A 27,010-nucleotide genomic window follows, 5' to 3' on the forward strand; every position below is an offset into this window, starting at 1 on the left:
CAAGGTTCACCAATGTTCTCACAAACCTGATGCCAGGAACTGGAAGGAATAATTTAAGATGGTAAATCTTTGCAGAAGTTGCAGCAGCTTTGGCAACAGTTTTTCTACAAGAAGGCACTAGCTTTCAGACAAAAAGAATTCAAGCTGAGGAAAAAAGCACACATAGGGTTAAAAATATCCCCTGGGATGGAAAGAAGCCCTCAGTTGCAAAGGGCAAATCCAAGGTTAGGGGTGTTTCATCCTGAACCACTTTAAGGGCCAAGTCACAGCAAAAAGAGCCAAGGAAAGAAAGTGAATTTTATGGAAAGCAGGCAACATGAACAGTTCACACAAGAATCAACCCTTCCAAAGGGCTCAGAGAAACCAGTAACACTCAGTCTTTACGGTTAAGCTCCCCACCTCCTAACATCAGAGAATAGGGCAGATAAAGTTTCATGTAGGAAAAAGTTAATACAAAGTAAAATCTATCAAGTTAAATAATGAAAAAAAAAAAAAAATCCAGCAGCACACTGACAAAAAAAATAAGACTTGAGTTTATTTCAGCTTTATCAAATCCCAGGGACTTCTCAGAACAATTATTCAGCTGTTCTGGATAAAAAGTAAGCTCTAAAGTAATCTGAAGTATCATCAGATGTAAGACTCTCTCATAAACTACAAATTGAAAGGTCAATGATTCTCTGAGTGCAAATGGTAACCAATTAGTTATCAAGGGCAGGGCTCCAACTATCATGAAATCCATGTCCCAGCTCCAAGCAGGAGATTAAGCACTGTGTAGCTGTATGGATAAACCCTTAGCCCTTCATGCATCCACTGTTTATTAAAATTGAGCAAATGCTTTAAAGACCACAGCAGTTTAGTGTAGAAACAACAAAAACAGCCTGGAATCAAAGATCCTCTGCTTTTTCTGTTGTAATGCCTTGCCCTGCTCATGGTTTTAACACTTCCTAAAACAGGGATTCTTCAGGTGAGGAACATAAACCTTCTTTATTATGCTGCCAGCTATCGCTGCTCCTAGTTTCCATGGTTTTGGGGTGTGAGTCTTTACTACTAGGGGGGCTATGGTCACTGGCTTCTGCTGCTGCTTCTGCATTTTGCTGCAATCGTCTGCAAATAGGCTAAGGTAACTGTGCATTGTGTTATCTCAGTTCCAGTGCATCTCTTTATCTCAACAGAGGCTGGAGGGGGTTTTTTGCATTACTTTCCCTCCCCTCTGTGTGTAGGGATGGTGAAAGCAGGCTATGTTAACCCAGGACAAAGCTTCTGTCTTATTCAAAAGAAAAAAAATCAACCACTGATGACATGTAGAAATCAAACTAATTGTATTTTAATCAGCTGGCTTCTGCTTCTGTGACTGCAAAATCTGGCTGAACCTTCAAGCACGTTCAGCTGAGCTTCAGTCACCACTGGCTGCCATCTCAGCACCTGCTGGAGGCAACCTTGATGGCCATCAGCTGCTCCTCAGAGGAGATTGGAAAAATCTCATCAACTCAGCTGCTGACTGTATAGAGAACAGAGTTAAACTCTGACTTTGAAAGGTTGGCCTTTTAGTCTAAAAGATTAGCAGGACCATAGTGGAAACAACAAAAAAATACGGAGCACTCCCTTAAGACTCTTGTTTAATAGGCACAAACAAATTGTGCTTTTGACAATGTGTAACCTACTGAGTAAGGCCTTATTTGCAGCCCTGAACTTCTGGGTGACAAAAAAAAAAACAACAAAACAACCAAAAGGGAAAGAGGTTAAAGTGAAAGACTTCCATTTCCTTTCTTACATCACTGAGTGATTCCTGGGGGATATGATTCGTTTTCTTGTAGTTTATGGTTAAGTTGTGAGCTCACTCACTGTTATAAATGGGTTGTCTGTATAATTGTTACCAATTACATGCAAATTGCTGCTAAATGGCACAGACAGCCCATTTGTGCCAAATGTTGGTTTACACTTTGCTCTCTTTCCAAGACAGTGGGGAGATAAAAAAGCAATTGGATTGATGAGTGGGATGTCAAATTTTCTCTCCAGTCTCCATTATGCAGTTAAACATTGCCTCACCATTCTTTGACAAATACTGGAACGGATCCAGAAATCACACTTCATTTTTCCCAAGATGCTGATCAAATACCTCCCCATATCTGAGCGAGAAGGACCGGCTCTTGTTTATCCTCCATGTCAGATCTGCAATTCAGACACTACAAATGGCAGCTTGGTATGTTTTCCTGCACTATCAGTCAGTATTCAGTTTGCAAGGAGACTTGCCAAGGGCCTCCAGATTCTTTTCTCTGTTTCTGATTCATTATGGATCCGAGGAGCATTCGTTCCAAAACCAGCAACTCGCCCAATGTGAAGTAAATGCTCTAATCACACAACTGAACCACATTACCTTTTTTTCCTCTTTGCTTTTCCTTCTTTTTTCTTTTCAACTTTTGTATCATTCATGCACCAGGCAAAAGTACCAGAAAAGCAACTGAGTAAGAGAAACATCTCTTTTTTTTTCCCCCCTTCTCTTGTCTTTTTAAGTTGGGAGTGGCTTTACTTTATGCCCTTCACAATGGGTAGATAATTTAAGAAACAACGCTGGAATTCCTGAAAGAACTTTAGCCTCAAAGGCATTCATTTCAATAGAGCCAGAATTTCTGTGTCAGCAAAGTATGCCAGAATGTATTTAGCTTCAAGTGTCTACTTAAATCACATAGACTTCAAGGGAACTTAAATACATGCTTAATTTTGAGCATATGCTTAAGTGCTTTTGGTGAATAGTATTGAACCACAGCATTCACCTCTCTGTAAAGGACTGAATGCTTTCCAAAGCAACATTTACTTCTCGGGGCACGGTGTGTGTCTTTTAAATCCTCCTTTGATGTTTCTTGGTCTACTTTGTTTTTAAAAGCTCACCAGAAATCAAAAAGGATTAGTAGGTCATGATCCTGCAAGCTACCTGGTATGGATCAGCCCAGGAAAGGACAGAAACAGAGTTTAGCTAGCCGAGAAAAAATGTTTGCCTGCAGCAGTTTGCAGGATCAGGATTCTGAGACATAAATTAGTTAAAACCAGTTTGGAGTTTTATGTTTGTAATCATTATCATTCTAAAGACTCTTTTGAATAAGTAGAAAGCAGAATAGAAGATAATGTGCATTAAACACCTTCACCTACACCAATGATACCTCATGCAAATTAAGCAGGTTTTTTTTTCCCCCCACTCATCCTTAAAACTTTCCTAGACCAAAGAGTAATTACCATATCACATTTAGTTATTTAAATGGGGGCTTGAATTAATATTGTCATTAAAACACTGATTGCCAATAAGACAGTAGAGAGTAGAGGGAGAGAGAGCCTTGAAAGTGACATTAAAAAAAAAGATCAGGATTCCTGTTTCCTCCAGAATTCAGTGCTCTACATGTGGTATCTGAGCAAACACGAGCTCTTGACCTCAAATCTATATTCTTCTCCGAGGTTTGTCCACTCGGATAGGGAGCGCTGTGTCGCGGTTAAATACAAAACAAACCTGAAATTGGTACCTTCTGAGGTTTGGGTCTGACCAACCTTTGAAACAAGATTGCTTTCAGTCAACTGGTTATTTCAGCACTTGACATCACCCCCACATAAAACAAGGCAAATGGCCAATTAACTCACTGGAAGTTTTCCAGTTCAAAATGGTGCCAAAACGAATGAAGATGAAGTGGAGTAGAAAAGAAGAAGGAGGAGGAGGGGAAAAAAGAGAGTTTAATTTGGCTGAACAGTCAGCTCTCTATGGGAAGCTGAAAATAGAAATCGGTTCATGGAACTCAGGAGCTTCACTATCTTCTATTTGGGGAAGATCAAACTTCGGCATTTGCAAGTTAAACAGGGATCCCCAAGGCTCCTGGAGAGCACTTTATAAAGAGAGGTTTTATGTAAGACCTGTGTATTTTGCAAATAAAACTGCAGCACATTAAATTCTAATCACATTCTATTCATAGCACCTGAAATCAGAGTATAAATTTGCTTCCTACGGATAATTATCTGGACTGCAGTTTTAATCTCATATGTATGCCATTACCCCTGTGCAAACATGGACACATTTTGGCTTTCTCTTTTCAGCAGCATTCAGCTATTTTGACATTTTAAGTGGTTAGGGGTTGGTTTCAAATAAAGACAGCCTCAGGAAGTCAGATGGTATGTTAAGCAGCAATACTTGAGCTGAGAAAGAAAATACAACATTGTAGAACAACCTTTTTGCTTGGGAAATGATGCTCCAGTTCCAGAAGGAAAAGTTGTTAATCAGCTTCATAAATGTAACTTCTATAAAACTCACTGCAGCTTTAAACACATCAGGCCCCTCATGCAAACTTTTAAGCTACATCACAAATCAATGCAAGGGTTCTAAACAGGAAACAATTCCCCTGCAGAAAATCCCCCGTTAATGTCAAATTGTTAGTTATGCCAAGGAACAGCATTTCAGTCTTCTGGCAATGACAAAACAAACAGGGCTGTACAGTTCTAGGTAGATCTACCAAGATTTATTTTGAAAGGGTTGAGGACAACAAGCTATGGAGGATTCAGTTTTGCTTTCAGTCAGCTGCAGCATTTTGGTCAGCTCAGAGCAGTGACCCAAGCGTGGCACAGGTACATAACTTGCTCTTCACAGTGACACACAGAAGAGGGACACCCTCTAAACAGAGCTCTCCACTACAAGTTGTATGAAAAGGCCACGGTCATCAGGAAGCAAATATTACAAACCTCCTTTTGTGAAAAGCCATTTTCCTAACACAAAATAACTGTTAAAAGGAGAAAAAAAATATATCTACTTCAACTTACCTACATTGCCACCATCATCAAAAAGGAAAATAATAGCTACCTTTAAATATTATTAAGCTATTTTCCATTATAAAATTGACAGAAAATTTTGGTTCCCAGCTTCATTGCCAGTGCAAATGATCTCTGCACTTAAAAGAAGCTATCAAAAAATCCCTTTAGTTCCAGTGAAACTCAAGGCCTTAAGAACAGAGAGGTCTGGTTAATAGATACCTAGGTAGGTAGCACAGACAATTCCCAAATTCCTCAAAAGTGCACACTTCACATCTTTCTAGTGACCTGATACACGTCCTTTGAATCTATTTTAAGTTATTCTGATTAAAAAAGAAGCCTCGTGCCTTTTCAGAACTTCTATGAACTGTCAAAAGCACAGTGTGTTCAGAGAGGAGGTCATGGAATTGCCACAGGTTCTGGCACTCACAACAAGCTGGTTGTATGGGAAAATACCTTCACACTGTTTGTGAAAGGCTAACTTTGACCCCACCAGATCATCAAACCACAAAAGACAAGAAGTTGCATGAGTCCAGTAACACTTAAATACACATTTTAAAAACACTAGCAATCTAACATGCAGTCAGACACAAAGTACCCTTTGGCATCCACCACATCACCTTACAACTTGTAGTGGCAGAGCTGTTACTGAAATGATTGTTACAACAGCTCTGAGCAGGCAGATCACCTCACCACTGTGGATCTGTGTAAGATCAGGGTCTGAACATGCTCATTCCCTTCACCTGTCCTCACCTTCAGGAAAAAACATGCTTCCTCCCTACCCCAACCCTGCTCCCCATGTCTAAGGACATTAAGCATCTGTCACCTCACTTTTAGAAAGCATTACATTATTTCACTTTATTTCTGTTTGCTGCTTTTCACCAGCTCTCAACTTGCAAAAAACTTAAGTGCATTAATATGGAGCATGTGTTTAAACCCCACCATCTGTGAATCACGTGGGACAGTAGTGGGGACATTACCTACAGAAGGAGGTGGGGCACAGGGTTTGTCTGCCACCCACTACACACCTCTCTGACCAAATTTCTCTCTCCAGTTTTCAGCCAGGCCATGCCTTCCCTGCAGAACAGGGTCTACCCCCTCTCCCCATGTTGCTTTTAATCCTCCAGAGTTACCTGACCCTCCTGCTCAGCCTGGTGGAACTTGGGCTAAAGTGATGGCAAGGGCACCCCTGAATCTTCAACCTCAGCTGCTGCAGCACTTCAAAGGCAGCTACCACTGCTAAGGATTTAGACTCCAGCTGGAATCCCAAGGCTCAAGGTGGGGTCCCCAGGGCTGAGCAAAAAAGAGTAAAGCTCATTTGTAAGGATTAAACTGCGGACAGGTAATGGATCTAAATGGGGTGGGAAGGGTAGCAAAAGGCAGGGAGAGTGGAAGTCAGTATACAATACAGAAAATCTGAGGAGGTTAAGAGGGGCAGCAAGAGGAGGGGCTGGGGGCACAGAAGACAAGAGATTCCTGGTTAGAGTAAATAATACACATGTATGTTAGGGAGGAAGAATGAGAGCAGCTTGGAAATGTAAACAAAAATATCTTCAGGGTAGGCAGGGCATTGACATAGCAAATGGTGAAAAGATCAATGGGAATAAAACCCGAAAGAATGTTCAAGTCAAAGAGAGCTAGAGAAACAGGCACTGAGAATAGAAGATCGTGATGAGACTGAGACATAAAATCCACCTCTGAAACAGCTTTGACTGGGACATGTATCAAAGTCTTCATACTGCAGGATTATCCTAAATGCAATAAACGTAAGAGCTAAAGTTTTTGATTATTCAGGGTAATAATGGGATTTGTTCATCAAGTTATGAAAACAGTAAGATCACAGCAGCTTTTAGGAGAAAAGCAGTTTGTGGGGTGTTTTTTTTAGCCCACACTAAAAGCAGGACTGTGAAGTTGACTCACATGTACTAGAGAAAGATGGCTCCAGCCACCCAGCCGAGCCAACTCCTCAGGGAGGAGGCAGTGCTCAGGAATATTTGAACATATGAGCAAAGTTTAGGACATAAACACGCCGAGAAATCTGAAGGCTCATAAAAACCTAACCTACTACATGCTTTGGAGAGCATAAACTTGTAAAAATATCAGGGAATAATTCAGCAAAACTGATCAGAAGTTCTTGCCTGGTGGTAGCAGAAAACCTTTTGATTGCATATAAAATAAAGATGTGCAGCAGGACATGAACTCCATGGAACAGCAGCAAGAACAGACAAACCCTAGAATACATCATTTACTGCAAATTCACACCTACCTTAGTGTATAATAATTTCTCAGTATCTCAGCTTGATTCTTAGAACTTCCCACATTGGAGTGATAAAATGTTACAACCCTAAATCATTGCAATGTAGTTACAGAACTGCCATCAAGCTGCGTGGTGAATGGTTTAAAACTCAGCTTTTCAATGAACTTGAAACATAGAATAATAAAAACAGCCCATTTTTGCCATCTGCAATGTTGGGGGTTTTTAACATAGCCAAAATAGTTTATTTTAGTAAACTACTAATAGTTCCAACTATTCCAACTATTCCAACTACTAATAGTTCCAACTATTAAGCAGTTGCTTGAAGAGCTTAATAGGAACATTCACTTGAAGGACCTTACCATTTTCACTTGCAATGACAAGCTTCCTTTACTCAGCCTCCATAATTTTCTACATCTTTTTTGTTGCACTTGATAAGAAAACACATTCTAAAGTTAAAACAGGAAAAGACTTCTAGTTTGCAATCAAGTTAACTTCACTTTTTAGTTTCTCCCCTTTGCTTTCTATTGAAATGTGCAGCAGAGAACTTCAGGCCTAAAAGAGACTGCTAGAAAAGGAGCAGAGCAATGTGATGACCACAGAGCAGACAGCTTTTTATTTGTCATTTAGTCTGAACTAGAAAGAGTACCAGGCTAAGTCCTTCAGTTATTAAAAACAACTGATCCTAGTTGATCCATCAACAGTTTCTAATGCATGTTGAATACATCACTCAACATATACAACCCAAACTGTTGACTGAAGTTCATCTATATTCATGAAGACATGAGCACATCTACCAGTGCAAAAGTAATGCTGATGTGGTAATAAAGAAATACACAAAACCACTAGCATTTTTCAGAACATTCATGGAGACAACCTGAGACTTGAGAAAAGTAACTGTTTTTATCTTACACTTTATTTCAAGTGCTGTTCTTTACTGGATACAATTTAAACATTTTGCACTCTGTGTGTGTATATATATATATTAATGGAATACTTTCCAAATTATACCCAGATAAAATAGTTTCTGTGCTTTGAATTGTTCCACCACTAGCTCTTCCAGGTTACATTTTGCTGAGCGCCAGTTCATATCACAGGAGGGGTGGAAAACAAAAAGTATTCTTTTTTCTTTATGTGCTTTGGCAAAATACCCTTCCACGGTGATGTCTTTAAAAGTATTCTGAATGCAGGACTTCTTCATTCAGCTTTTATCCCAGGAATCAATCAGATAGGAGGAAACATATAAAAACAGTTACACTGCTTTATTTAAATATAATTTAAAAGAATATAGATCTGAATTTTTTTTGAGGTGTGTGGCCTCATGTTTGAATTTCAGCCAGTCAAAAAAACTGCCTTGCTGCTTCTCAAGGTACAAGGGTGCAACACGCTTTGGAAACCTCTAATTGCACTGCTGCGAAGGTCACTATTAAAATAAAGTTCCAGGGAATCCCAGAGCCTGTGTCAAGGAAGGAGGACTGCTGAAGGTATCAAAACAGAGAAGAGCAGCACAGTCATTGGACCGCACACATGGAGCTTCTAGGAGGATTAACGGTTCTTGTCACGGGCTCCTGACTGTAGTTGACAATATCTGCCTTCACCACTCTCTGTCATAAAAGAAAACACAGTAACAGTCAGAAAATGTGATCTTCGTGCTAGCAAATCAAGCAACAGGTATTTTGTTATGCAACATGAAGTGAAAAACGTTAAGTAAAACTGACACCCTTTAGGATTTTTCTCATTACCTTACAGAAAATCTTATCAGGGGCTGGTTGGCACTCTAAATATCAGTTTCTCCATGCTAAACAGAAGGCAGTGCCTCAGTAGGTTTTCATGGCACTACAAAGGGAACATGACTTTTTTTTTTTGCAAAAGCAATGAACAGAGTTTTACTTCCATGAAAACTGATTTGTGTGGAAATAATAAAGACACATCTCTTTACAAAGACTACAGTATGCACTATTTAACTGCCTGCGCTGCACTTGTATGTTAAGTTTGTCTTTCCTGCTTTACACCAAGCACTTCACAAGAGACTACGAGCAGAAATTCAAAGCAGATTTCAAAACCAACCATATTTCAAATGCTTTGATAGACAGATCAACCAAAGATGAAATTAAGACATGCCATAAATATCTATTTTCTAATATGATCCAACAGATATTACCCATTGCTATTTATAAAGCATTTGATAAGATGGTTGGTCTCTCCTACAAGGGGAAAAGGAAATGAGATTCCAGTTTTGTGTCTATTTCCATTTGAGGCAGCTATTTTGAATATGCAGCACTAAAGGACCTCACTAAACAAAGGAATATTAAGTGTTTTTAAATTTCTATGAACTATCCAGTTATGAGAAACACCATGTGCTTGTACTCAGAGTTCCAAATTAATGTTAAGTATTACAAGTGCTGACAGAGACAATACATATTTTTCCAGTTGAACTTACTGTAGCTGTTGTTACTTCACATAAAATCAATACAGCTGGGGCAGGGAAGACACAAACAAGTTTTCCATCAATACCTGAACTACTGCATTGAGCAGACTTTGCTCTGGCAGTTGGAAGTGTTGTGATGTTGGTTATCTTCTTCAGGATATTTCACTAGTTCTGCCCTGACAACATGCTGTTAATCATGTATCAACATAATGGATGGAGGGCAAGAAGAAGAATGTAAGAAGAGAAGAGGGGAGAAAAAAAGAGAGAGAGATTGATCAGTAGCTGAAGAGAATGAATGAATGGCATAAAAAAGGCTATGCAGAAGCAAAACAAAAGTGCATTTCTTTTTCAGGCCTTATGCTGATACAAGAGCAACAAGTATAGTTGGAAGCATTGCCATCAGCATCAGGGCTGTTTCTCAAGCTTCCTCCTTTCAAAGCATCAAAGTGCAACATTCATACATGCAGTCAATGAAAGTGTATTAAAGCAAGAGAAGGGATAGAATAAATAGGAAGGCAATTCAGTGGAAGAAAAGATGGCAATGGGCTGTTCTTTTAAGTCTAAGGTAGTTAAATATTACATTAGGTTTCCTAATTAGCTTCCTATCAACAACTGTAACAAGTGTACTATGTGTACACGTGCATCATTTCCAGTACATAACTATTGCACTGTAGCTAAACATGTAACCAAAAACAGTGACACAAATTACCAGCCTCACACCTGGGTGCTGCAAGCTTTGATTTTTCTTTCCTTCATACAAAACTAAAAGGCTCTCATTTATCCCCTTAAAGGCAAACAAAACTGCTGAAAGTTTTCTCACCATTAATACAACGTTCATGCAAAGGGGGAGGAAAATCCATAGAACCATTTCAGCCAAGAAGTAACAGAGGTAGCTCTGCTGTGAAAGATACCCTGGGCTGTTTGACAATTTTTTTCTTAAACACTTCAACATTTACACAACGTATTTTCAAGATTAATACTGTTAGAGGAAACAAGATTTAAACTGGATCATATGAATATTTAAACAGTACATGTTAAAAATTATGTCTCTAAATACAACTTGTATGGCAATTGAACTGGTTGGTAAGAGAGCTGGATTTGTCGGCTGCTGATGTACCCTTCTTGAGTTTAATTGATTACATTCATATTATCTTATCTAGTGGACAACATTCATGATTTAGTGGACTCCTGGCCTGATGTTATCAAGGGAAAGGTTGCCAAATCCCATGTAAGGCGGTAGTAGGAGTTTCAGCATTAAACAGTGTTATCTGACCTCACAGGACCTAGTTCCTTCATACCAATCTTTTGACTAGAGCTGAGGGGAAAAAAAGAAAGTCTTGCAATCAGGAGGCAATTAATTGTTCCTCAAAACATTGGTCTAAATCCCATCATGTAAACACAGGCAGGTTTAGTGACCCATGCTTAGCAAGAAACTGACTATCATAAATGACTTGGATTTTCTAAAGGTATTTCATCTAAATAAGAATAAAACAATACCACTGCAACATTTCTTTTAACTCCAGTGAAAAACTTCGCCTTCTTTGCAGCAGTTCCTATGGCATGTCATTGCCACGGTTCAAACCACTGTCAATAACGAGAAACAACCTTTCTTGGCACAGGTGCTCTGAATTCCAGATCTGACTGATCTGCCAAACATTTTATTGTACAAAGCTGGCACACACCCCCTGGTTTGCTGAACTGGCATTTAGTTGAAGAGAAAACTACACATCACTTACAAAAATGCTAGCTCTTGCCAGTGCCAAGGAACAAAGCTGTACCCCATGCAGTTTTTACACTACAGTTGAAAGTGAAAAATATAGAAAGAAAAACATTTGATTAGTAAAGGAGCTATTTCCTCAAATTTCATCAGACCCTTGCGATTTAAAAGGCAGAATATTTGGAGGACTGAAAAGAAGTCAGAATCTGCTGTTTTCTTACTTTGGAACTGGTCCACTCCAAAAACATGCTTTCCTTTGCAGTCACGCATAAAGATGTTATAAAAGAGCAATCTAGTGCTTTGTTTCACCACAGCTTTGTTCAAATGAAGGTTTGATTAACAGTCATCTCAGCATGTTAACAGACAAGGTTTAGTAGCTCTAGCTGAGACAGTTTGAAAACTTACCACCCCCAAATGTCTGTCCTACTCCTCTGCTGGAGATCAGGGCTGCCAAAGGAGAGCTGGTGGAATGTAACGTGTACTTGCACCTCGTCCGCTTCAGCACAAAGTCTGGCAGCTTCGCTTAAAAACAACTTTCAGCAGCAGTTTAAGCTAAGCTGCTCAACTTCACCCTGATGTGGCCAAGGCACATGATCACCTTCCATTTTCTGATTCTGCTGTGGGAGTGATAAATTCCAGCAAAAGGGCAGTAACTTGGGTTGCATTAATATCTTAAATTGCTGTAGCTGTTTTCTATAATAATACATGATAAATAACTCCGTTTCTAAGGCTTGTTCTTGCAGTCAATTAACAGCAGTTGTGCTGTTCACTTGAAAGGGACCAAGAACCCCATCTACTTTTCACTAGAACTTCTGCAGTTCTGCCAGACATCAAAGCTCAAAAGCCCATTCATACAAAATCAAATACTGGTTTTGGGATTCCTATTACTTATTTCCAACCATCTGTGAGTCCTTTCTAAGCTCCTTCTAGTGAGTGTGATAATTACAATTGATTTTAAACATAAGAAATCTGATCTTCAGGCACAGAACCAAAAAAGTGCCACTTTTTAAACAGTATTCTCAAAATTAAACAATCAGTAATAATGAAGATATACATAATAAAACATAGACCACATACAGCATTGCACTGGTGGCATTTTACACAAACTCAGTATTTCACCTTATATACTTAGTTACCACTTTGAGGACATCTGATGTTCTCTGACAAACCTATTCAAGTAACAACTTTCTCATGAGGAAATCACATGTTCCACAAACTCTGGGAAATTCAAAGCTCTAGTCCAGCATGTAAATTGTAGTTTTTACTAATGTGCACCAAGTGTTTTAAAGTTTAAATCCAAGTCAATGCTTGCACAGTTACTGATTTAAGGATGAGTCGCACTACTGCATTGCTTTTGTTTCTTTATGGCATCTATCTAGCATCCACCTATTTATTTATCTACTCTTACAGTCCAATAGCTGGAGCATTAAAAGCCTTAAAAATGTTAAGGAGCACATTCACCTAACTGTTCTGTAATTTAAGGAAGCCTGTGCCCATTTTGCAGATGGAAATTAAAAAAACCCAAAACACTACCACCATACTAAGGGACTTGTATCTGACATAAAAAAGGTCTGTGGTAAACCAGAAACCTAGTAATGGCAACATCATCTAACACCACCTCTTTCCAGCCAAGAGAGCAGCTCCATGCTTTTGGGAAACAGCATCTACACACTACTTCACTTAGGCTTTTCCACTGCAGACTAATAAACTTGCCTCAAGAAATGTCCTTCTATTCATCCCCCTGAGGATATGAAGGTTGAAGTTTTCCTTCTCCAGTTTTATGCAGAGGCTTTTTCTCCTCTGTCTGAAGAGGTGACCAGGGTATTTGGTTCCATACTACACTGAACCTTAAGATCCAGCTAACAGACAGAAACTCCAATAGAATCCCCTTCAGTTTCACACTGCCTTAAATTGGGGCAATTCCTCCAACCCACTCAAAACAGCTCTCTCAAAGGAAGCAAACATTTTACTGGTAACAAAGAACTGTTGCTTGTTTGGAGTAGGCTGAAATGGTGCTCCATTAGGGGAGCTGTGCAAAGTCAGACAGCTGCTCTCCAGCTCTCACTCTTGGGCTACATGCACAGTGTAGCACCTGTGTAACTCCTGCTATACCTGACTGGTGCAATGAAGTTTCCTTCCTGTTGAACCCCAGTTACTGGTTTCATTTCTTCTTTTGTTGGTTTTTTGTTTGGTTGGGTTTTGGTTGGTTGGCTTGGGGGGATGTTTTTGTTGGGTTTGGTATTGTTGTTCTTGGCTTTTCAGATGTTTGAGGGTTTTTTAACCTTTCTTTTTTCAATCCTTACAGCTTAGATTCACACTAACAATAATGTGTGGGACAGAGTGAGTAATTTATGCATATTAACTATTTTTAGACTACTGCTACTGCAATTTGCCTAATATCACTGATCCACACATTAAATATTCCATTGCCCTGCTCAACAGCATTAATACAATACTAAGGTAGGAGAAAATTAATTCTGTAACTAATTCTGTAATCCTCTACATTAATTCTGTAATTATAATACTAAGGTAGAAGGAAACCTAAAGCTGGTATCAATCTGGGTTTTGAGTCAGGGGTGTATCAAGGTTCATACTTTAAAAACACCTAAAAAATAGACACTTTTTTTTAAGAATGCTACCATTTTGTGTATATCCTTATTTATCATTAGTATTTCCATGCCTATCTACAAGCTTACACTCATGTTACTAGAACACAGCACCACGGAAAGGTCTTAAGACTGATGTTCCACTGCTAGCTAAACAAGCAAAAAAGAATAATAAAGAACTCTTTAGGAGCTGAATTATTTATATAAATGTAATCATAGAGCTCAGAACAATAGATGAATGGTGTCTTAGCAGTAAAAAATCACTGAAGAGACACACACCCAGTATTTCTCTACCTAGAAGTTGCAGCTATTTGAAGCTCCTCAGCTTTGCTTGTCAGGTATGCACTATAAGTATGTTTTACCATTTCACTGTTTGCAATACAGTTTCCTAGTTAACCACTTCAACACAGCCTGTAAACACTACTGTGGCAAAACACTTTCAGAAATTGCATATTTATTGTGTATTTCAAAAAGAAGGAGACCAAGCTGTAGGGGGCAAAAAATGGTTTGCCTTCTTTTCTTTTCCTTTATAAAACTGTTGACCCATTTTGTGGTACTTAGTGTTGGTAGTCAGTAGCAGTTCCAGGATATTACACCACTAGAACAGCTCTTTGTTCAGTAAGTAAGTTTAAAATTGAGTGTATTGTAAGCTCAGACATCATTTAGTCATGAGGTCTGTGGACAGGTTGGACTTAATGATTTCTTTGAGGTCTCTTCCAACCTTGGTGATTCTGTGATTTTGTAGTAAGGGTTACCTTGGTAGTATAAGCTTTGTTTTTGAGGTTACTGAAACTGGGTTTGTATAAAAACTTCTTGGTTTAAACTCCTGCACACAGCCTTACTGGCAGGAAAAATATTTGTAGAAGCAGGAACTAGGAAGAAGGAGGTGGTAAAGGAAAAAGGGTTCTATTAGAAAAACTCTTGCTTGCTTATTTGAACAATTAACACATTTTTAATCTCTTAACTTCAGATGATAAAAAGTAAGTGACTTCCAGCTCTGGTAGACACAGTCAAGCAAGGACTCACATTTTAATTATATAGTTACAGTGCAAAGATTTTAAAATAGTGAAAACATCTCTTCCCAATTAATTCATAAGGCCCTAAAACAATGTTCCCAGAGTCATTTTGCATGCAGCAACTACTGAATTGCATGAACTGCAACAAAGCTCTGGTCCGCCTTAGAGCAGGACATACAGCAGGGTTTTGCCATGTGTTCACAGTGAAATTGCTACATTCACATGCCTAATTCACTGCTAATCTGCATAAGAGAACTTGGGCAAACTTCTTGACAAACCTTCCCACCTATTGCTGGGAAACATTTTCCCCTCTCTCAGCCCTTTCTTACTGCAGAGGAAACAGCATAAAAACCCCAAGGTAACCAAATGTAATCAATGAAACAAAATGCAAGGGCAGAAACTTACTCAGATTATTTGGGACTGGTCTATTGAGAAAAATAACTGCAGATGCCAGAGAAGTGTAATAGCTACCCAAACACATGATTCCTCAGGTCTGCCTGCTGCAGAGAATGGGTATATCAAACTAGAGCAGGATTCATTTCTCATTTGCTCCTCAGAATGAAATGGGAAATAGTGACCTCACAAAGCCCCTGAGGCAGATATTGACTGCTGAGTCCTGTATTAAACAAGCCCATGATGAAGACTAAAATCTCAGATTAATTAAACATAGGCTTTAATGTAGTTAATTCCTGACTTTGAGTGACAAATAGTATTTATTCCTGTATGAGTGCAATGAAGATCAATTTAGAACCTTTCCACTCACAGAAGCTTATGCCTTCTATCACTTACAGTTGTTCTAAATAGACACTGTTCACTTACACAGTGTTCCAAAGTGAAATTGTTTTAAACACTTAAAGAATTAAGAACAATTGTCATAAAAACTGCATCTTGACATCAATGTACAGTACATGTATATATAGGACTACCTTCCATGGTACCTGCATATGCACATATATAAAAAGGTTTTAATTCCTAAACCAATTTTAAGTAGTGGTTTTCAGTATTCAGTATCACTAAGGTTGGAAGAGACCTCAAAGATCATCGAGTCCAACCTGTCACCACAGACCTCATGACTAGACTAGGGAGGACACTACAGCCCGCTGCAGGCTTCAGCAAAGGACTCTCCAACTGAAGTTTTTCCTTAATTTTTTGGATATACCTTTTCTTGTTTCAGAAAGCTAATCATGATGGATAAATAAGGAATTGTTACAGTTCAGAAAAAGCTGTTGTGAAAGTGTTTTCAGAGCAACAGATTCAGCTTGCTTTAAAGAAGTTATTAATGCACAATGACTTTTTTTTTTTTAGTACTAGATAAAATACTAAGAGTGAGCATGTAGTTGTGGAAAATCACCTGTGATTGTTCCAGTTCTGCTTTGTTTAATTTGATGCCAAGTATGTCAGCAGCAATTCTCTGAAAACACAGGAAGACCTATGGAAAAAAATTAAATATCACTTAAATGATTAAAAACAGACATCCTCGAGGTTCTTTCAAATACATCAAACCATCCTTGAACTGTAAACAATGAGATATACAAAATTATGACCTGTATGAAGAGAGCTGAAAATAACCTCATCTGGTACAGTCCATTTTGTTTAAAAATTGGAAAATATAACTCAACAATGGTACAAGGAATGAACAGTATGCTGCACTGTCAAGCAACACTTCTACTCTGCCTCCAGAGACCCAAGTTTAAACAGCCTTTTACACAGCCCACCTCTCAAATACTACTCTCAGTGCTATAAAATATGAATAAGGGTATTCACTGGCGTTTAGCACCAAAATATGTTGCCAGTGTATTGTGCAATAGAGATGCAGGTTTCTGAAATTAAGACCAGCAGAACTGCGCATCAAGATCACCAAAATCTCTACTGCACATGCCTAAAAAATCATTAGCTATACAAAACCAATGACACTTTTGTCCTGAAGAGTCTTACAAAACAGTATGGGTGTTACACTGAACAGAAGGGCCTAGGAAACAAGCGAGATGTTGTGTGGCATGCAGCAGCCTGGCAGTTAAGACTTTGGACATGGTGTAACAGACAACACTGGGTAGCAATGCTACCTTAAACTACTCCTTTACTTCATCTAAATCCAGTTTGCCAATCTTACTGTTGAGGCAGCTGCATTTTAACTGATATTAAAGAACAGAAGTTAAAGGGGAGCTTGCACTGCTGCCGAACACTATTGTCACACTACACTATGTCTACATAGTTATTTGACTAGGCTCACAATCTAAACTACCAACAAACATTGCTTTTCAGCCTGCAGCTGCCCCCCTCAAAAGGTTAGGCCTGTGTAAGTGTTTTTAGCCATTTTCAATGAAAATTCAATGTACAGAATCTCTTCTTACATCTGAGATCAAACCCAGTAGCAAATTATTGCCACAATCTACAAAATGTGGTAGCTTCCAAAATAATCTCTGTCCTCTGGACTCTTTGGTCTATTACTGGTCTATTCAATTAGCATCCACACAGCAAGAAAGGAAATCTTGAAGATGCTTACCTTTTCCAGAGACCTACTTTAACCCACACCAGGTTCTGAAATGTCCTCACCTGCCATGAGGATGCTTTGTGCACAAAACAGCATGCACAACTTCAATGTTTTTGTTACACAATCTGATGGCCAGTAAGACAGTTTGCTCTACTTTTCATGCATCTTTTTTGCTCCCCTAAGGAGACTTCTGGGCTTATCTACATACATAAAATTATCTTTTGCAAATAAGCCTGTTGGAAATATCAGAGGTAAACAAAACAAATCCTTTATCTTAACTGAATATTTAAGAGACTAAGCCTATATGCACAGTAGCAATGGATGGCCTCTTCTTAAATCACTGCCTAGGGTAAACACTGTCTTTCCTGCACTACTACCCAAATAAATGAAGATTTTGAAAGCTGTGTGATAACAGTGAAAGTTAATTCAATTCCATATTGAAACTAAAAAATTCAGTATTGTAAACTACACTCATAGCTTCTTATGTTAGCAGATACTTAAACAGATACATGGTTAATGCTTTCTAGATATTTTCAGGTTTACTTTTGATTTTGAGCACTAAGTCCAAAAAATGCCATTATTATATATAGCAGGATGCTGCTGCAATTCATGACTCAATTAAAAAGGCCTAATGAAGATTCCTTCATAATTTGTAATGTTATATACATATATAAACCTTATAAAAAGAGCTGTTGCTATTACCTACTCCCACAAAAAGGTTGTGGAATACTTTTTATCAGACCCACATTTCACTGAGTGAAGGGTTACAAGGTTTTTCTTCGTGCATAAACCCCCTACATTTTTACACTTTAAACAAACAAAAACAGTGCCAAAGATTTCACACAAACTATAAGCAGAATCATGACTCACTGCATTTGTAACAGCAATATTGTTAGACTTCACAGAAAAACTATTATCCTATGAAATTAGGCAGTCCAGTGCAGAAGTTTCATCAAAGATGTTAAAAAAACAACAAATGATTCCATTTGTGTTACAGAATTATACTTCCAGATAATTGAACGTGGTGGTACCATTCAATAACATAAAAATAAATAATGCTGTCAGAAGTAACCTGAAGGAGACAGATACAGGATTATTTCATGGGAATGACAAAGTCATGAGGCATATGACAGAAATCAAGCAAAACAATACAATGTGACTTAATTTGACTGATACAGTCAACTGAAAAAGAATTCTTTCTTCCATACACTTCCAACTAAAACAAATAACCTAGTTAGTTCAGAGTCAAAAGACTGTTCAAAAATGTGCTCTGCAAAGCATTACAAATACCAGAATGTTCAAATTTCAATGGGCCTGCAGAGGGAGTGTCTCCCATGGCTCAGGACCCATACTGAAAACTTTCACTGTAACAGGGTCTTGTGATATTACCAAACAGTGAAAGTTTCTATATGGATGGGCAATAGATGGGACTCCATCTGGAACAATGGAATACTTTTAACTACAGCAGAGATCCAGCTGGTGTCTTTTCTCATGCTGATGCACAAACTAGACCATTTCCATACTAAAATCATAGAATCATAAAATTATTTTGGTTGGAATAAAATCAAGTCCAACCATCATGCCATCACCACCATGGCCATTAAACCCCGTTCTGAAGTGCCACGTCTACACATTTTTTGAACACCTCCAGAGAGGGGGACTCCACAACTTCCCAGGGCAGCCTGTCCCAATGCCTGAATGCTGTCAATTAAGAATTTTAACCTAATATCCAGTCTAAACCTTCCCTGGCACAACTTGAGGCCATTACTCTCCCTCTATCATCTGATCCTAGGGCAGAGAGACCAACCCCACCTCACTAGAACCTCCTTTCAGGGAGTTGTAGAGAGCAATAATGTCTCACCTTCACCTCCTCCTCTCCAGACTAAACAATCTAAGTTCCCTCAGCTGTTCCTCATAAGACTTGCTCTCCAGACACGTCTGATGAGACAAATACCTAAAATCTACACCTCAGACTGCAAATCAGGTAAGTACTGTAATTAATAAAAAAGCCACCCACTCATATAAAGATCTGGTTTTCATGCAGCCAGGCAGGCAAAAAGGATCTACAGCAGCCCGAGTCCTCAATGGTTTGAGACACGAAGCATAAAATCATTGGTGCATTAAAAAAATAAAGAAATAAAACACAAAAGACCTGTACAAGACTTTTACTTGTCTTACTTACAGAATCTCCTGTCTTGGCTGAGACGAAATGGCTACTGAAATTGTTTTCCTGACAGAATCGCTGGTGCTTGTCGACTTTCACTGTGCGCATATGCTCCAAGTCAACTACAAATAAGTTGAAGACAGGAAAAGTTACTGCAGTGGAGTCCTTTTAGTTACCTGTCTTAGCAATTATTCAGTGGAAACACCTCAGATGTAACCTCTTCCTTTAAAGGTGTACGCAAATGCAAGTTTCTTTCTTTGCACCATCACTTGCCAAAATAAAAAGAACTCATTGCATCAGGTTCATTTCATTGGCAAAACTAAAAGGGGATTGAAACTAAAAATACAATTAAACTCGTGTCATCAAATGCAACAAGTTCTTAATTGCAATAGAGGTCAAATTTCTGGATACACACAACCAACTTGCAGCAATTTTACTGCTAACTACATACAAGCCCAGAAATATTTGCACATTCTGTTTGCAAGCACGATACATGTTGGAGATTCCAGAGTAATCTTAAAAGACTTTTTATTTACAAAATGGAGTTTCCCCAAGCACATCTGAAGCTACACATTTTTTTCCTAAGCACAAAATGTAAATGAGTTACACAGAACTTTATTGCAGAACATGGGAGAGCAAAAACACTCAGTATAATAAAAAAGGAACTGAGGGGAAACACTGATGCTTAGTTACTTATACACGAAGCTTTTAATTCCCATAAAGACATGGTTTAGAAATTAAACCCAGTAAAACGCATACTTCAAGAGTCACAGGCATTTTCATTTTCATCCCTTTACAATCATTGGAAGCAGAGCAAAGCTTGCAAATGCTATTTTATGTCGAAGACCACTGGTTGCTTCCAAAACAACATGGCACTCAAGCCTTGCGCAGGTTTTATTGTGTACATTCCAGTTTCTCCCAATCTGATCCTAAGGTAACTGGAAACTATATTGAACAGTTTCTCCTTTTATTGCATTACAGTTCCTATAAGGGTGTTGACTCAATGCCGTCAAATTGTAAGGCAAATATATTCAGAAGGATTTAAGGACAACCAGGCTCTTTGAGTCAATACAGGAAAAAAAAACTTTAAACTGATTTCCTGAGGAAGGGACCCAACTGACTTGTAAAAACTTGTAAATTTGCAAATCTAGTAAGCCTGCATAATAGTGTCATTTGATTATCAGCTGAAAAAAAAATGCTCTCCTGCTACATAAAAGGCTTTATTTTAAAATGATATTGGAGGTCTTTAATTTGCAGGCTCTGGAGATTTTCTCTTGGAGATTTTTTTAGTCTAACAGGAGATTCCTACACCCCATTTACACTGCTTACCTTGGTTACCGTGGACTTTTTGCCACATATTACTGTTCCTTGCACATCAGTAAGACCTTGTTTATAAGAACAGGCCTAAAATCATTCAGTTATACCACAGGCATTAATTTGTGAAGGACTAAAATACTCAGCTATTAACACTAATGTTTGTAGTGCAGGTTTTCATAACACTAAACATAGGGTAGCTACACACTCTCACACACACACAAAAGAAGAACAAATACATTCACTAAGATAAACCCCAAACTCAGTTAAGAATTTTGGTAAAAACTCATGCACTCCATACAGCAGCTATTTTAATTGTCTCTAAAAAATAACTGCCAGAAGAGAGTCTCTGCTGAAAACACTTTTCAAAATAACATTATGTATCATTATTATTATTTTTACTTTTCACATATTAGCTTTAAGTGCAGCCTGGAAAACACAATGGTGAGATTACTCTTTGGGGGAAAATAAACATGAGCAGCTCTTAAGGGTACCTTACCCCCCCCCCCCAATTTTAATTCAATGTATTTCTTCCACTACAGCCAAACTCCAGAAGCCTACACATTACTACAATAAAATATAATAAATAGAGAGCATTTATACTGTATCCCTCTCAAATACCACAACATGCTTATCTAAGTCCATAACATCAAGCTCACAAGTTAGGATTTCTCTCAAACTCTCCTCAGCACAAAGGAAAGCACAGGGAGTGGAAGCACACAACAGCATACTAAAATTTTGTTGGCATGCTAAGGAAGAAAATGGCTCTGCCATACTGGGAAATCATATTTTCAAATGCTTCCTATTTTCTATTTGAAGAAGCATCAAGAATGATATATGGCCAGCAGAGTATATACTTCAGTACTGCAGAGAAATTAAAAGTACACAAGATCTTAAGGGTCTAAAAGACTAGAAGTGGAAATCAAGGTGAAGTTATAATGCTGAGTTTTCTGTAATTCTCAGTCCCTCTCCCCACTTACAAGCATTTCACCTTGGGCCTTCTGAATTCTGGGCAGTCAGCTGTGAACTGTACAGTTACTGTTACACCAGATAACTGCCATGTAACTGTCCATGTGCATGCTCCCAGCCCACAGTAAATGCGAGGCAATTCATGTTACATTAGCTCTCAGTGAAAGAGGGCACAGTTTGAGTACAAGAAAAGGGTTTCAAGCATTAATAAATATTTAACTCCAGAAAGTTGCAGTTTGCAGTCAATGAAAGATGACTACGCTAACTCAAATTACTTTGCACTGCCACAGGCTAAGGGCACAATCACAGACAGTTACTGAAGATCAGAAAATAACCAGTGAATAGTTTGAATAGTTACCCTCCAGTCCTTTTCCTTGAACATCTGATGCTGGTCAGCTCGACAGGCAGAATTCTTAGGACACCAGGAGATAAGTCTTGTCCAGTTTTTATTTAGACATCACAGCAGAAAGACTTTTAAGGAGGGATTTGGAGCAGAAGAAAATTATTTTCTACAGAAGATGTTTATAAGGAATGCAGAAACTTCATAGAAAGAAAACTAACAGCTGGCCAGTGTGGGTTCATATGATGAGCCAATTAACAGCAGGGATATCTTGGGATGAAGGATGATACTAGGACGCACTTAAGCCATGAAAAGTTAAAAGGCACAGACAAATAAGTTTTGGCTCAGAAGAGAATCAGATACATAAATACAGCTTGATTTTTCAAACCAGGAAAATGATCTTGCAGAATACACTAAATGATTAAATAACATTGCATGGGCCAAGAAAAAGGAATTACTGAAATTAAGATGCAAAAGAAAGACATTTTAACTGTGGTAATGGTTATGATAGGCCACATCTAACACTGGTCTTAGAGAATCTGCAAGATTTGGACACACATCAAACAAACATTTAGAGAAAGGCCCAAGGTGAAGTTTATATGCCAGACGGCACAGTCATCCTCCACATTCAAAGGGAATGAGGAAGAAGACAACCCAGGGGAAAATTCATAGCTCCCTTTTTACCAAGTAGAATATAAATTGATGGCTAGAAGTTCACAATGGGATATCTAAAGGAGACACAGCTATTTTAGTCTGGAAAAAAATTAAAGAGATACTTAACTCTCTGCAAACAGTGCATCTCTACAGCACACAAGTGTTACAGAATCACAGAATGTTAGAGGTTGGAAGGGACCTCCAGAGAGGTGTTGTGTTGAGAGATTGGATACAAGCTATCTGCATTACTAAATTGCCTTTTCTGATCACGAGAACCTAAAGCACCCCTATGCTGTGCAAATATTACAGAATGCAGTAAGTATTTGATTTATCATTTCTGAAATTCTAAAGGTCTTTAAAACAGGACCAGCAGGCAAGGAAGGGCAGCAGTTAATAGTCAAAATGCCATAATACATTGCCAATTCCTTGACTACAGAGAAACCACTTGGTATACCTGCATTATATTACATACTTAAACCAAAGGAAACCAAAGGCAGGGGAAACCGAGGGACAGCACAAAAAATGGGGGAGTGAGAGATGGGTCATAGCATTGTTTCCCTGACTGGCCTCATGAGGAAAGAAAAAGGGTTAAGGTTAGCAACCCCCAGAGTAATTTTAAAGTCCCTTTCTTAAAAAAAAAAAAGCATCCACAACACAGACTGCTGCAGTTTGTTCCTTTTAACACCTGAAACACATTTAAAGAGCTCATGCAACAACTACAAAAAAGCCCCAAAAGACAGAAAACACAATGGTTATAGAATTATCTCCATTCCCTTAATATTCCTGTTCTGCAACTGTTTCTAACTAGTCAAGAGCCCAACTTTTTGTTTCTCTGGAATAAAACCAACATTCACCTTTAATCTTGTCTAGCATGAAGAGTGATTTCAATTAAGGTATCAAGACAAATTGCTGCTCCCTAATTACTAGACCTATATATGTTTGCATGTACAGGTATCCCATAAAGATACTGACACAATAAAAATAGATTAAGAACTTCAGGAATTCAGACATGACTTCCACCAGATGCAAATGAAAATCTCCCTTTGAAGATGAATCCAGCATAGATCAGTGCCTGATGTAGCAGAAGTAAGGCTTACTAAAGGCTTACTTGCTTCTCATGAACAATGGTTTGGCTCAGTTTGGTTTGCAGGTGAAACTAAACAGAGACCTAGGGAGGTGAAAAAAAATAGGAGAGAAATATGAACTCCCACAGAAATCCCAAGGATCCTCCCTTTAAGGCATTCCTGAATATGTGAGAAAAAAAACAGGTTAAGAACAACTACGTGGATTTGAGGTAAGGAAAAGGATGCAAACATCATGGGCACCTCTTTGGAGAGCAAGTGACATTTCAAAGACAAGAAGAAAATAGTCACTTAAATATAGGACCAGAGAGATTTGATTGGGTTACATCTTCAGGTGATTTATACCCCTAAAAACTTAAATTTTATCATCCTCTGAGTTGCTGCTATACATCACTGATTTGCAGTGAAAAGCTGATAGTGCTAACTCAAGATGGAAAACTGTTTTAAGTGAGTGCAAGGCTACATACCAAATGACAGAAAAGAAGTCTGAGTAATGACTTCAGTCAGCATAAATATCCAAAATCCAATCTCTGTATAACTTTACTTGAGAAATTAAGAGCAAGTCACTGAATTTTTTGTTTATGGGATAGTAGCAAGGGAACAGAAAAACACTAGGAAGTGCTAGGCAGAACACAAGTGGGCGCTTTACAATCTACCCACACACAAACATTCAACAGCAATTCAGTCTTGATTGAATAATTCTGCTATTTTTGACTTGAGACTCTGATACCACTCATGATAAATAAATCCATGCCACATTTGTTTCTCTTACAGTATTTAGATATATGTGCCACTCCATAAGACAAAAAAAAAACAACCCAAAAACATCTGCAACAAGCCATCTCACACCACTCTGCAGTAACAAATGATCACTTCCATTCCATTACAACATATATATGTGGAAAAAATAGTCAAGCAGCTTAAAATTTACTTTAGCTCACCTGCTTCACTGAAATGAACTAGAACAAATACAATTAGCTCACAAAACACTGCTTCAAGGAGTAAAGTGTGATAGCAAATCCAGCAGCTGTATTGTCTTAGCATTAAGGCAATAGTAAGACGTGTAACATTTTAGCAGAGTGATACAACAGTACAAACACAAAGCCAGTAAGCATTTTAAACTATGTATCAATAGTTAGAAGAATGATGAATGTTCTGGTATTATAATCTTTCAATGTGCCAAGAATGTAATAACAGTGTATTTTGATTTAAATACTGTCATACAAGGAAATAACTGCACAGACTCTCGAAAGACAACAGAACATCATTTGTGCAGAGTGTGAAGGCTGCAGCTCACACTCTGCCTCTTTCATAAGATCACTGGAGAAAAACTGTATAATACTACTTTAGTCAGAAAACATTCATTTTACATGAATCTTTCTTTCAGGTAATTCTGGAAGAAATACAAACATATAACTTGTACAGGTACCTCCAAGCAGCCGAAGAAATTGTGATAGTGCTCATTCAGAAGAGCACAAACAGCTGAGCGACACGCAACACGCACGTTAAGCAAGCCTGCTGAATGGTTTGTTGGCATTTCTCTTGGATCTTGAGATTACACTTGCAAACTATAAGGCACTATAGAATGATTTTAGATGGTTATAGCAGTGGTAACCAGCACAACCACTTTCTCTTCATACATAGAGTTTAGAAACACAAAAGAGACAGTTCACAGCATTTCAGTAAAGGGAAGCCTCTCCACCCAAACCTGACCACTTTCCACTTCAACAGCTTACAACCGTAGTAACTGTGAGGGAGTTTGTCACAAAGGGGCAGTTCCCCTGTTTAAGCTGAACTATTTTTTAATTGGTAACTGCAGTCTTTTCCATTAAAGCCTGTATTAACACAAAAATGAATTTACAACTATCTAGTCCTGTAGTTAACATGCATATTATAACTACTTCACGTTTTAATATAATTAAGGGTAGTTTTAAAGTTATGAGTAAACAGCTGCATTAATCTATGGTACCACATAAAAATATATTCTTTTATAGTATGCTGTGAAAAAAAAAAAAAAGAAATATAAATCTCTCTGCAAAGTATTTGCAGCTGTTCACACAAGGTATACAATTACATAATGTTTAAATAATGAGCTATCATGATTAGCCCACACAGACATGACAAGTAAAATGCTTTAATAATTTATTAATTTGATTTACATGTGCTTAAAATTATGTATGTATTTTCTCTCCTGAAAATACTCCAGGGTCATAAAAAAAGGGGGGTTGTAAAGGACAGTCTCTTTTTCATCCTATTTTTTTGGTAAAATTTCAGAGTCATTTCTTAAGAACAAACCTAGCACCTGAAAACCTCTCAGAGTGAAGACAGCTATACTGTTAGTACTATCCCCACACACTGTTCAACAAGTGCAGACGGTTTCACTTCAGTGTGTGAAAATTCTGCTTCTCCCATGCATAAGCAAAAGTGCATGAAAAAGGGAATAAAAGAGTGATCTCTCTGCTATGGGTCAAATATCCCCCATTCTACACTACAAATCAGAAATCATGATGAACATTAGGAGCAGCACTTTGGGCAACGGGATTTACTACCCAGTTTATCAGATCTCTGCCCCCCAGCAGAGCATAACTTAATATACTGATTCCACCTCTCTGGCCAGAAGGAATCCCTCTCAGACCCTTTCTGCCATAATATAGTCCAGTTTTAATGCTGATTTTGCCATCACTCTGAAGAAAATAGGGGGGGGGAAGGCAACAAAACCCCCTGCCTTTTTATTACTCAGTTTACTAGTAAACCTACTGCTTCCCCACTAAAAGATGGAGCTTTCTTTATGTCTTAGTTTTTAAGAGTATTTAAACTGATTACTTCAAACCTCAAGCAAGGGCACATTCATTTTCTAATTAGACACAAAGGTTTTTTTCTGTGTAAATAAGAAAATCATCTGACTAGCAAGTATCTGATGCTATTATTTTCTGATAGAAGAGTAACCATAGTTATGCAGGGGGAGAAAAAGTCTTAATCTGAAAACAAATTGTATTGACTCTGCAGTACTAGCAGATTTTGTGTATTACTAGCTTTTTAAAACTCAGTTTTGATTTGGTGCTACTAACTTACTATAACACACCCTTCTCAAGCATTCAAACCTAAATGTGGGGAGTGCACAATTCAGGTTTTTTGTAGTTAAACTATTATTAATGCATTCAATCTTTTTCTCACACTAAAATTGTAAAGCTGCCAAGAA

At 38.2% G+C, this 27,010-nt stretch overlaps 1 protein-coding gene across 2 annotated transcripts in view; it reads right to left on the minus strand.

The window, feature by feature from the left end:
• Positions 1-7,574: 7,574 nt before the first annotated feature.
• RAB28 (RAB28, member RAS oncogene family) overlaps positions 7,575-27,010 on the minus strand; it is a 55,841-nt gene continuing 36,405 nt past the window's right edge. The window contains exons 5-8 of one of the 2 annotated variants that reach the window (XM_054172278.1): positions 19,471-19,574; positions 16,149-16,226; positions 9,545-9,645; positions 8,526-8,634 (exon numbers count right to left, since the gene is read on the minus strand). In XM_054172278.1, the coding sequence (XP_054028253.1) occupies positions 9,550-9,645; positions 16,149-16,226; positions 19,471-19,574 (278 nt within the window). In that variant the 3' untranslated portion in view covers positions 8,526-8,634; positions 9,545-9,549. Of the gene's footprint in view, positions 8,635-9,544; positions 9,646-16,148; positions 16,227-19,470; positions 19,575-27,010 lie in introns of both variants that reach the window. The other variant, XM_009904183.2, reaches the window with a different exon arrangement.

This window comes from Dryobates pubescens, chromosome 23, assembly GCF_014839835.1.
Source record: "Dryobates pubescens isolate bDryPub1 chromosome 23, bDryPub1.pri, whole genome shotgun sequence".
NCBI lineage: Eukaryota > Metazoa > Chordata > Aves > Piciformes > Picidae > Dryobates > Dryobates pubescens.